The sequence below is a fragment of the Carlito syrichta genome, unplaced genomic scaffold, assembly GCF_000164805.1.
Source record: "Carlito syrichta isolate Samal-C Ts95f unplaced genomic scaffold, Tarsius_syrichta-2.0.1 Scaffold314091, whole genome shotgun sequence".
NCBI classification, from domain to species: domain Eukaryota; kingdom Metazoa; phylum Chordata; class Mammalia; order Primates; family Tarsiidae; genus Carlito; species Carlito syrichta.
Genome location: NW_007258187.1, coordinates 280039 through 292238, shown reverse-complemented (window position 1 = coordinate 292238; position 12200 = coordinate 280039). Strand labels below are relative to the sequence as shown.

At 46.1% G+C, this 12200-nt stretch overlaps 2 protein-coding genes across 2 annotated transcripts in view; both read right to left on the bottom strand.

Moving 5' to 3' along the window:
• Positions 1–457: 457 nt before the first annotated feature.
• Positions 458–9171, bottom strand: COX6B (cytochrome c oxidase subunit 6B1-like). Its single transcript, XM_008070997.1, has 4 exons — positions 9100–9171; positions 7806–7922; positions 5804–5904; positions 458–639 (listed from the first exon to the last, which is right to left on the bottom strand). The coding sequence occupies exons 2-4, from the start codon at positions 7909–7911 to the stop codon at positions 586–588; spliced, it is 261 nt and encodes an 86-aa protein (XP_008069188.1). The 5' UTR covers positions 7912–7922; positions 9100–9171; the 3' UTR covers positions 458–585.
• Positions 9172–12000: 2829 nt separating this feature from the next.
• Positions 12001–12200, bottom strand: part of ETV2 (ETS variant 2) — a 2344-nt gene continuing 2144 nt past the window's right edge. The window contains 1 exon segment of the mRNA XM_008070996.2: positions 12001–12194. Within this exon segment, the coding sequence (XP_008069187.1) occupies positions 12015–12194 (180 nt within the window). The 3' untranslated portion in view covers positions 12001–12014.

The window sequence follows — 12200 nt, the reverse complement described above, 5'->3', positions numbered from 1 at the left end:
TTTGGCACAGAGGAGTTGGTCAAAGTTCAATAAAATGATATTAAATTTAAAAAACAGGCTGGGCTCAGTGGCTCAGCCTGTAATCCCAGCACTTTGGGAGGCCGAGACAAGTGGATTACCTGAGCCCACGGGTTCAAGACCAGCCTGGGCAACTTGGTGAGACCTCATCTCTACAATAAATTAAAAAAAAAAATAGCTGGGTGTGTTAGCACACGCCTGTAGTTCTGGCTACTTAGAAGGCTGAGGTGGAAGGATTGCTGGAGCCCAGCAGGCTGACGCTGGAGTGGTGGTTGAGTGTGCCGGTGCACTCCAGCCTGGGCGACAGAGTGAGACTCCACTCAAACAACAACAACAACAAAACAGAAAAAAGAATCATCTCAAGCCCCTCACTGCTCAGGGTACTGATTTTCACCAGTTTCGTGTCCAACTGTCTGGCTCTTTTACACACACAGTCTTATACTTTTCCAGTAAGTTTTTATTAGTAGTTAAATCATGATTCAGGGTCCCAAAGCAGGGAACACCATGTACCCTTTAGCCACCCTGGGAGAAGGACGGAGGATATAGCAGAGGTGGGGTGCAGCCAGTTCAGATCTTCCCGGGAAACGTGCCCTCAGCCCGGCGGTCATCCCAGGTTGAGACCTAAGGAAAGACAGACGGTGTTATTTCCTCCTCTGTGGGGAAAGAGGATGGGTGGGCTTGTCTTCCTCACTCTGCCAACTGTACACTGAGTCAACAAATGGTCACAGGTGTCTGTGTGCCAAACACTGTTCCAGGAGCCACAGAATCAGCAGTGATGCCAAAAGACCAAAACCACAGTACTGAACGAGTTGATACATTAGGGTGACAGTAATGGGCAGAAAAATCCCAGGGTCACTGCAGGACTATACCCGAGAGACCTGTCACTGCCCAGAGTTTCAGGAGGGTAGCCATGCCCTGCTTCATGAACTCCAGAATCAACACCACACTGTCTGTCAGAATAGAGGAGAGAGGAAATGTACCAGGTTGCTGTACAAAAAATGAAGCTGATCTACGTTTTGGCATGAATGGGTCACCAAGATATAAGCAAGTGCACAAAAAAGGCCAAGCAATACACTGTGCGATATCACTGTTGATCACACATGTATGCACAGTATAAAAAAATGATGGAAAGGCCCATATCAAATTAACACTTCTTGTTGAAACTCTGCTCTTTGTGAACCTTCCCACAGGCAGTTACAGCATATACATTTTAATACACAGACACACACTCGTATTTATACGCTTTGTTAGAAGCAGTGGATAAAAGCATGGACAACATAGACTGAATCTGAATCCCCACTCCATCACTTCATAGCTGTGTGACCTCAGGCAAGTTACTCAACTTTTCTGGGCCTCAGTTCCAATTCTGTAAAATGAGGATACTGCTAATAGTATCCACCTCACATAGTTGTTTCAGCATGTTTAACCTTATGTGATATGCTTAACTAAGCTGGCCCCTAAGTGCCACCCATGTATTTGCCTATTTTATTTATACACACATACATTACACCATAAATACTCTGTACTTTAAAAAATATAGAAATTGGGTCATACTATAGGTTACTCTGCAACTTGCTTTTCCCATGTCCTAGAGTGTAGATCAACACATTCTCCGTAAGGGCAATCAAGATTAATTCATCACTATTATCTAACTTGGGTTCTTTCTGAATGTTTCCCATTATAAAAACTCTGCCAGGGACATCCTTGTACATGAAGATTTTTGTAGGATGCCTAGATGTGGAATTACCAAATCAAAGGAAGATAAATTTTTTTCACTTTGAAAGATCCTGCCGCCGAGCTCAGTGGCTCAGCCTGTAATCCTGCGCTTTGGGAGGCCAAGGTGAGTGGATTGCCTGAGCCTGCGGGTTCAAGACCTGCCTGGGCAACTTGGTGAGACCTCATCTCTACAATAAACCAAAAATGAGCCGGGCGTGGTTGTGTGCGCCTGTAGTTCTAGCTACTTGGAAGGTTGAGGCGGAAGGATCACCGGAGCCCAGCAGGTTGAGGCTGTGGTGGCCAGGAGCGGCCACTGCACTCCAGTCTGGGGACAGAGTGAGACTCCAACTCAAAAAAAAAAAAAAAAAAAGATCCTGCCAAATTTGACCTCAAAGCCATTGGATGAATTCACAGAACCAAAAATCACTCTACCAGAGAATCTAGTCTGCCACCACGGGGCAGTATCAACCTTTATACTCTTTGCACCAAGACTGCCAGGTTAACACAAGGACTTCTGTGTTTCCTTGATGACTGGAGTGGGGATGAACTTCTTTCATGTCGGGGCTCATCTGAAGTCTCTTATACTGGACTTGCACTCTCTACAGTCCACAATTCTTTGAATTTCTCAGTTGCCAGGTTTACCTTAATTGACATTTAAAAAAATATAATGCTGTATATAGATATTAAAATATCACACTGTACCCCATAAATATGTATAATTATTGTGTGTCAATTAGAAAGATAATAAAATGCTGGAGAAAATGAGGGACAGTGACAGGCTGGTCCTACCCTTTGGCAAGGTCCTACCCTTTGGCAAATTACTCTTTGCCTCAATATCTTACTTCATGGAAAGGAAACTAAGGAATCCCCTCAAATATAATTTTAAAAATCCTGCAGTAGAATTATACACTAAAGTATCATTTATAATAGTGAAAACAGACTGAGTCCACCTAAAAGGGAAGAGAATATTTTAAAACTATTTTTGAGTTGGAGTCCCATTCTGTCGCCCAGGCTAGAGTGCAGTGGCATGCTCACGGCCACTGCAGCCTCAACCTGCTGGGCTCAGGTGATCCTTCTGCCTCAGTCTTCCAAGTAGCTGGAACCACAAGTGTACGCTACCACGCCTGGCTTATTTTTTGATTAATTTTAGAGACGAAGTCTTACCAAGTTGCCCAGGTTGGTCTTGAACCCCTGGGCTCAGGCAATTCTCTTGCCTCAGCCTACCAAAGTGCTGGGATTACAGGCTGAGTCACCGTGCCTTGCCTATTTTTTAATGAGTTGGTTGTGGTGGCTCACACATCTATAATCCCAGCACTTCAGGAGGCCGAGGCAGGAGGATCACTTGAGGCCAGGAGTTTGAGACCAGTCTGGGCAACATAGTGAGGGAAAAAAAAAAAAAATATGATGGTTACCTAGTAACTGAGTAGATTCTATTGACATAAAAACAGGTATACAATGCATATTAAGTTAAAAAAAAAAAAGCAGGATGGGTGCGGTGGCTTACACCTATAATCCCAGCACTTTGGAAGGCAAAGTTAGATGCATCACCTGAGCCAAACAGTTTGAGACCAGCCTGGGCAAGAAAGTGAGAGCCCACCTTTAAAAAAAACAAAAACAAAAACAAAACAGTCATGCACGGTGGTTCATGCTTGTAATCCCAGCACTTTGGGAGGCTGAGGCAGGAGGATTACATGAACCCAGGAGTTCAAGACCAGCCTACGAAACATAGCAGACCTACGTAACATAGCAGACCTAGTCCCTATGAAAAAAACAAATTTTTTTTTTAAATTAGCCAGGTGCAGTGGCCCTGGGCCACAAAGTGAGACCTCCAACTTAAAAAAAAAAGATTAAGCACACAGAAAAGGAAGTGGAAGATTTATACCCAATTAATTACTAAGGGACTCAGAAGGAATAAGAGGGACTTTCACTTTCTATATTACATAAAGTTCGTTTCTGAAGATTCAACAGAACCCATTGCTGGAACCTAGACTTTTTTTTAAAACTGGAAAATAAAATTATTGGAAAAGATGATTTAAATGCTCACAGGAGTTAGGAATTCCATCCCCAACTCCTGCCCGCCAACCCATATACATAAAGGGATTAGAAATTAATTTTTTAAAAATACACAGGAAAAAACTGGAAAATGCTATAATATTGTTAGCCAGGACAGAAAGATGAGAAAAATTTTTCTGTCCTTTCCTCGATTATTAAAGATTCTGCAAAGTAATTATATTGCTTATAAAACACAAAAGTAAACACTTATTTTTATTTACACCAAGTTTTTGGAGTAAAGAAGCCAGAGCTGCTGGGCATAAAGGGTCCTGTGCAGACTGCATTTATGTTGAGCCCTAACAGGGCAGACAGAGTGGACACCTGAGTGCAGGAACCACACCATTTGATGCTCCCCATGTAAAGGCAGGCCCAGGCCCGAAGGCTCCCTGTCCAGCATGCATCCAGTGCAGGCCCTGAGGCTGGAGGAGAGAGATTGTGGGATCACAACACTTTGTTACCCAAATCACCTAGGGAGAACTCCTGGGGCACAAGGTACTCAGAGATACTTGAGAGGTGAGAGGAAAACCAAGTAAGCTGAGGAAAACAACGCCACCAAAGCATTTTGTTCTAGAGAGAGGAGCCCCACAGATACATATCCAGGATGCCTCAAATACTGAAAAAATCATATCCATCAAAAGGGGACCAACTAAATAAAAGCATCTATAAGTTATTTATTTCGGTTTTTAAAAATATATAAGTTATTTAAACAAGGCAGGTCCATATGCACTATCATTAAAGGCTCTAAGATACACTAAGTCAAAGCAAACCACAGAACAGAATACACAGCATGAACCATTCATACACAGAAAGCTCCAAAGGCTTATTTGAAAAATAGAGTCAGTTAACAGCAGTTACTGCAGGGGAGACAGACTAGGGAGCACAGAGGGCTTCCACTTTTTATTTTATTGTACTGCTCACATTTGTTTTTTTAAAATAAGCACTATTACTTTCACAATAGTATCATAGTTTGATTCTAAGAAACATGGTTCTTCATTTTAGTATCTCTGAAATGAGCATGCTTGTTACATTCATTTCCAGCAATTTTTAAAAAGATTCAAATCTCTCTCAATTTCAGTGGGGTCCTTGAATTTGATGAAATAGGGTAATATTTATTTTATTAAAAAAGGCATAACAAAGAGTATTAAATACTGACAAAAGGTATTTAATGGTCAGATCAAGGCTAAAAGGACAGCCTTCTAGTGTCCTTATTATTTAACGGTGCACATTGAAGCATATAATTGTGAAACAACATGTCTGAAATTTGCTTTAGAATACTCCGGCAGCCTGGCTCAGTGGCTCAGTCTGTAATACCAGCGCTTTGGGAGGCCGAGGTGAGTGGACTGCCTGAGCCTGCGGGTTCGAGACCTGCCTGGGCAACTTGGCAAGACCTCATCTCTACAAAAATGAGCCGGGCATGGTAGCGCGCGCCTGTAGTTCCAGCTACTTGGAAGGCTGAGGCGGAAGGATCACTGGAGCCCAGCAGGTCAAGACTGCACTCCAGTCTGGGCAACAGAGTGAGACTCCAACTCAAAAAAAAAAAAAAAATTACTCCGGCAAAGGAAAGAAGAAAAAAGAAAATGGATACATGAAGAAAATGTAGAAAAATCTTGATAACCATTCTGTTTGGGTGATGAATGAATGTATTTGGGATTGCTGAATTATTCTCTCTACTTTTATGTATACTTTGAAAATGTTCATAATAAAAACAACAGGATTATACAAGACTGTGAGCTCCACAGGGATAGGCACTGAGTACATATTTGTAGAGATCAGGAGCAAGGTACCTCTAGCAAGATGCTCCTGGTCACCTCGGCTGAGAGCACTGATTGGTTGAGAGTTATCAGTGAAAGGAGGAAAGGAGGCAATTCTAGGAAGGAGAAAGGCAAGAGTCCTGTGAACAGTGTGATGCCTTGTCCTCCCTCTGGCCCTCAGAGGATGAGCTCCCACCAAGTCATCACAGTGCCCTCTGCTAAGACCCCACCCCAGCATCCTAAGGACCCCAGTAGGAGGTACATACCCAGGATATGGGGCAGAGTGACTTGTACACACGCCGGTACCATTCACACACAGAGACATCGCCCCCTTTAGCAGTCATTGCCTTCTCACAGCGGTGGAAGTCTGTAAAGAAAGAGGTTCAGGGTCAGCTCACACCAAGGGCTAGAACACATTTCTGATCAAAACTCAGTAAGAAATAGCTAAGGCTTCATGATCAGTAATATACACATGTATATACACACACAGGAAACAAAAGTTTACAAGGGCTAGATATCTCACTAAATTGATTTTGCAACCCCCAAGAGAACTGCTGTTCAGTTTGAAAATTCTAGGGTCAGAAATGATGGGGAGGCCAGGCATGGTGGCTCATGCCTGTAATCCCAGCATTTTAGGAATCCAAGGTGGGAAGATCACTTGAGCCAGGAGTTCAAGGCTAGCCTGGGCAACATAGCAAGACGTCGTCTCTACAATAAAAATCAAAAAAGTCAGCCAGGCTTGGTGGCTCAGCCTGTAATCCCACGCTTTGGGAGGCCGAGGTGAGTGAATTGCCTGAGCCCGTGGGTTTGAGACCGGCCTGGGCAACTTGGTGAGACCTCGGAGACTGCGGTGGCCGGGAGCATGCCACTGCACTCCAGTTTGGGTGACAGAGTGAGACTCCAACTCAAAAAAAAAATCCAAAAAGTTAGCTGAGTGTGATGGCCATGCCTGTAGTCCCAGCTACTCGAAAAGGCTGAGGTGGAATGATTGCTCTGAGTCCAGGAAGTAGAGGTTGCAATGAGCCATGATTGAGATTCGAAAAAAAAAAAAAAAGAAAAGAAAAGAAACAATGGGGAAGCATGCCCTGTGTGGGGATTATGGAAATCCAGGGTGAGGGAAGGGGAAGATGATTTTGAGGCTAAGATGCTGAGTCCTAAGGAGGAAGGCACAAAGGCAATAATATGAGTTTTTAAAGTAGACAATTAAAAAAAAAACCTGCTCTAGGTATTCCACTCTTGGGCACATTCTCTAGAGAGAAGTATATACACAGACATAAAACTGCATTGACAAGAATGTTAGCCAGGCACACTGATGGCTCATACCTGTAATCCCAGCACTTTGGGAGGCAGAGGTAAGAGGATTGTCTGAGCCTAGAGGTTCGAGAACAGCCTGGGTAACTTGGCAAGACTTCGTCTCCACAATAAACCAGAAAATTAGCCAGGCATGGTGGCACACGCCTGTGGTTACAGTTACTTGGAAGGTTGAAGCAGAAGGATTGCCTGAGCCTAGCAGGTCAAGGCTGCAGTGGCCGTGAGCATGCCAGCCTGGGCAACAGAGACCCCGACTCAAAAAAAAGAAAAAAAAAAGTTTATAGTGGCAGCATTTCTAAAAAGTCCAAAATGAAAATCACACCAGTATCTATGAATAGAATAAATTGTGGAAAATTATACATCAGTGAAAATCAGCACACCATATGCCATTGCATTGACTCTGAAATACTGTTGAATGAAGAAATCCAGAAACAAAGGAATACACACAGTATTTCTGAAGTCCACAAAGAGACACACAAACTTGGTGGTAAAACAATGATGTGATCCCTCTATATTGGTGGGGTCACATCTCTAGTGAGAAAAGAAGAGTGGTATGTTGAAGACAGGGCACAAAGCAGGTAGGGGAGATCAGAGTGCTAGCAATATCTATTTTCTGTCTGGATTATGATTGTGCATGGGGTTCCCTTTAGAATTATTCATTTAGCAGTCCATGTTTTATGATGATGTAGTTCCTGTATGTATGTTACATCACACACACACACACACACACACACACACACACACACACACAGAGAGACATCTGAAAAAAATATTTGTGGAAACCAAAATTTGTGACCCTGACCCAGACCTGAAAAGAGTTGATGAGGGGCATGGATCTTCAAAAGGTAGGATATCCAGAAGGGAGGAGGCTGGGATGGATGAATTCCCCAGAAGGAGGTAAGAGGTGAGAGACTCCGAGTGCGGGTTTGCATTCCTCCAACAATAAGCCCTGCTTACCTAGGTAGTTCTGCCAGCAGTTCCTGGTTTGGTTCTGGTTGGGGAAACGGCTGTCAAAAGGGGCAGTCTTGTAGTTCTTGATTTTGGTCTTGATGTCTTCTGCCATGATACTGACTCCTGGAAGCAAAAGGAGTAGGTGTTGGTAGAAGTCTCAAGTGGCCTGAGCATGGGCATGTCAGACCACCCAGGCACAGAAGAACGGGCTGAGTGTAGCCAAGCTATCTTAATCCTTTTGGTCACAAACTCCTCAGGGGTCTGATGAATCCCACAAACCTCTTTCTCAGAATATGTTTAAGCACATTAAACATTGTATAGGATCACAAGGAAAACCAGTTATATCTGAGGATTTATTAAGAAACACAATTTTTAAGTAGTCACGAGTGGATATGTATTTTGTGGCACTTGCAACTATAATGTGCAAACACATGATTTTGACTGCTAACAAAATCACAGCTGCTGTTGATATTACTGTGGCTGCTGCCTCCCATACTAACTGAAAACAATGCCGACATTTCAAGGTCAGTAAAAATACAAATGTAATCCCCCCCATTCAAATACAAGCACTTGAATTCTTTCAACTCTGCGGACCCAAGGTTTAAAACCTTTAATGTCTCTGAAGAGGTGACACAGTTTTTGCTACGGAATCTGAGAGACAGTGCCTATATTCCAGCGAATTCTTGGAACTGTGGGGCTATACAAACCAGTGTCAAGTTCAAGCGGCCCAAGGCAGTGGTGAGGGTCTGGAACACTATAACGGTCGGGGTCGGGGGGAGAGCCAAGGAGGGAGAATGTAAAACGGAACACAGACGCTGTCTGAAGAGTAGTTATGGGCGATATCTCGACCGGGCATTTGGGGGGATAGACCGAACACCAGAGAGCCAGACTGTGGCCCAGGCAAGCCGCGGGGACCACGCGTGAAGGCTGGTGATGAAGAGTTCTGTAGTAAAAATTACTGGGTCCAACCCTGGTCGCCATGTAAGCTCAGCTAAGTCGTTAGTATCTGAACCTCGGTTCCTTCGCCGTCAAAAGCGGATCATCGCAGGCCCTACCACACAGGGCTGGTGGGAGGGTTAAATGAGTTAATGTAAGTTGTTTGCAAAAAAATGTTGCCTGGCATTATGTAAGAAGCGTGTGTATAATCTTTAGCTATTACTGTTGACAGACAGCCGGGCCCCAGGGCCCAGGGCGAACGGATGCCGCCGGCCGGAAGCCTCAACCCGTTCTCGGGGAAGCCAGGGTCTGGTTCCTCGGCCGACAGGCTAGGGTCCCAGGTTCCAGAGCCCTCCACACTCACCGAAAGACGCCCCCGACGCGCGTCGCCGCTCAATGTGACCCTCAGCAAAGACGCCGGCGCCCGACAGGAAGCGGAATCAAGACCGGCCGGAAGCCGAGAGAGGTGACGAATGGGAGAGTTTTCCGCGCGGCTGGAGCGCCCACGGGAGGCGGTCGCCGAAGCCGCTCGGGCCACGCCCACCAAGAGAAATCCAACTCTCGATTGGGCTGAATGCGTGTTCATCATCGCTCCTGGCCCAATCATGAGCTTGCGCGACTCTTCGAACGGCTCTGGCGCTCAGGACGCCTCGTCCGCCGCATCGCCTTGTCTTTACCTGAGGAACGCATTGGAGGTCCCGGGACTTACTCATGCAAGAGGTATTTATCGACCAATTATTCTGTAAGGATTAAGCCTACATAGCTGCACAATTCCCATCGTGTCAAAAATCCGTATCCTCATAATTATTACGGGGTCAATGTTAGGCGATTGAAAACGAACCGGTCTCTCCCGGTGTCACCCGTCACGGTACCAGGAATGCCCAGACTCCACCACCTGCCTGCTCATTACCATCTGCCCCCAAACCTGAGAAGGCATACGTTAGCAACGATTTGGGTGGCGGAGGGCTCAAAGACCAAGATCGTGCGTCACAGGGATGTGGGGTTAAGTGTTAAAACTTGGGTTTATGAAGGACCTGGCAGACATTGTTCCATCTGGGAAAATGGCAACTCTCTCCTTCTGGTCACAGAGTTGTCCTTGATTCCTACCTTTCTCTCACACCCTATAGCTGGTTTACCTAGAAGCCCTGTTAGTTCTGTCTTAAAAAATAATCTTCCTCTGCCGCGTCTGGTTCAAGCCACCATCACCTTCAGCCTAGACTATGGCAGTAGTCCACTCCCTGGCATCCTGGTTTCTAGCTGTCCTCTATAGTATGCCCACTCAGCCAGAGGGACACTGTTACCTGTCAGGTCACATCCCTTTCTCAGCCCAGAGCCCTTCCCTGGCTTCTGGTCTGACTCTTAGTCAAAAGCCAAGGTTCATATACATTACCTGCACAATTTGACCTTCCTTCTACCTTCTCCTGCCTCTCTCCTCTGCATTCCCACTGCTTCAGTCACATTGGCCTCTTATCAGCTCCTTAAACATGCAGGCTGACTTTCCACTAAAGATCTTTGCATATGTTGTCCCCTTAGCTTGGAATGCTCTTCCTTCAGATGGCTTCCTCTCTCACCTTCAGATTTTTACTCAGACGTCACCTTCTGGGTGAGTCCTTTTCAGACCAAATATTTATAATTCCCATCTTGCCAGTCTCAATTCCCCTTCCCTACTTTATTTCTCTGTAGTGCTTCTCTTTTTAATTATGTTTAACTTTTTGTCTCCCTCAATAGAATAGAAGCATCATAAAGAAACAACTTTTGTCTGGGTTAAAGACTACTGTATCTAAAATAGTACCTGGCACATAGAAGGTGCTCTATAAATATTTGTTGAATGAATAGATTTCTTGTGTAAATGAAAGGGGCATCTGGGGATTAGGAGAGGGAACTGTGAAAGAGAGCTGCTTTCCTTCCTCCCCTGTCTGGTCTCCAAAGCTCCACATACTGTCCAGGCCTAACTGGGTCAGAGGCCTCTTTTTACACATCCTGTGTTCATCAACATTGTAATTATTTGTTGAATCACCTGTGTACATGCCTGCATTCATTCTCTTCAATGAGATTTTCCTAAAATCCAATCCATCCCCTGATTAAACCCCTTGGTGGCTCCCCAGCGCCCTGGGTTAAAGTCCAGCCTCCTCACCACGACCCACAGATCATTTTTGAACTGGCCCATGTTCCTTCTTCAGTCACACTGATGTCTTTGAACAGTACTGTGAGATATTCCATTTCTGAGCCTTTGTTCTTACCGTTCCTTCTACCTGAAGCATTGTCTACCTGACTTCTCAAATCAGCTCTCTCCTCTTCCCTGACCCTCCTCCAAGGCTACGTCAGGTCCCTCCTTTTGGGCTCCCTCAATTTCCTGAAGTTTCCTCATCCCAACCCAGACTTTCCATATCTGGTGGTGGGTTTGTCTTTCCACTGGACTGTGCGCTCCCGGAGAGCATCCAAGGTTGTCTTGGTCGCTGCTGTATCTCCAGCATCACCCACAGGCGGACCACACAGTAGGCTCTCTTTAGGGGCTGAGCGGTTCCCAGGATGGGGCAGGCTGTCTTCAGAGACTGGCTCTGCGTTCTAGGTCCTCCAGCATGGTGTGGGGAAAGAGTAGGTGGTGTTAGGGTGCAAGCGCTAGGATTAATTCCTGATAATCTCTAACACTGGGAGAGCACACAGAGTCTGTTTTCTCTTCGAGGGGCCACAGCAGATAAACTTTCGTGATTAAGTTTGATTCCTTTAGAAGTCCTGGCACAGGGCAGGCACATAGTAGGCCCTGTGGGTTTGATTCCTTTGTATGTTTCATCACAGAGAGGGAACACATTAGGCTCTCTAAGGGTCCGGGTCTCTTTTGGTCACCGCCCAGCACTGGAGGAGGGTGGCTGTTACCCCAAAACCGACTACCTAGGTGAGAGTTCCGCTAAGACTGTGGAAGCCGGAATCGTAAGGCAGGGGTCTAAGAGGGCAGGACCCGGGAAACTGGCAGCGACGGGGTGGGGCTTGGGGACCTGGGAGCTCTAGAGAGATGAGGAGCCGGTGGCTCGCACTCCTGGGTCTTGAGGGAAAAGAGAATGAAAACACTTGGAGTCTTCTAGGGACTGGAGGTTTTTAGGGGCCAAGAGGACGAGGACCCCAGGCTCCTGGATTATGCGAGAGGACAGAGATGAGGGCCCAGCCGCCTGGGTCTCCGAGGAGTGGAGGCCAAGCTCCTAAATGTGGAGGTGCACGCCTACGCTCAGTGCCAGCGGGAAGGACGCAGACAAGCGCGCGCCACGAGGCTTGGCAGAATGTCTTTTATTGGGTCTCTGCTGCCTGTCCGCCCCCCGCGCAGTCCGGAGAGGCGAGGACGGGCACGCGGCCCCCGAAGCGGTACGTGTACTTGCGTCCGCCGCTCTTGCGCACGATGTCGCGGCGGTAGTAGTAGCGCAGGCCTCGGCTCAGCTTCTCGTAATTCATGCCGGGCTTCCTCTTGCGCTCGCC

Coding starts and splice junctions, on each gene's coding strand:
- COX6B (XM_008070997.1), bottom strand. CDS start 7,911: ATGGCAGAAGACATCAAGACCAAAATCAAGAACTACAAGACTGCCCCT. Junction 5,905..7,805: donor CTGCTGGCAGAACTACCTAG/GTAAGCAGGGCT, acceptor CTTTCTTTACAG/ACTTCCACCGCTGTGAGAAG. Junction 640..5,803: donor CACTCTGCCCCATATCCTGG/GTATGTACCTCC, acceptor GTCTTTCCTTAG/GTCTCAACCTGGGATGACCG.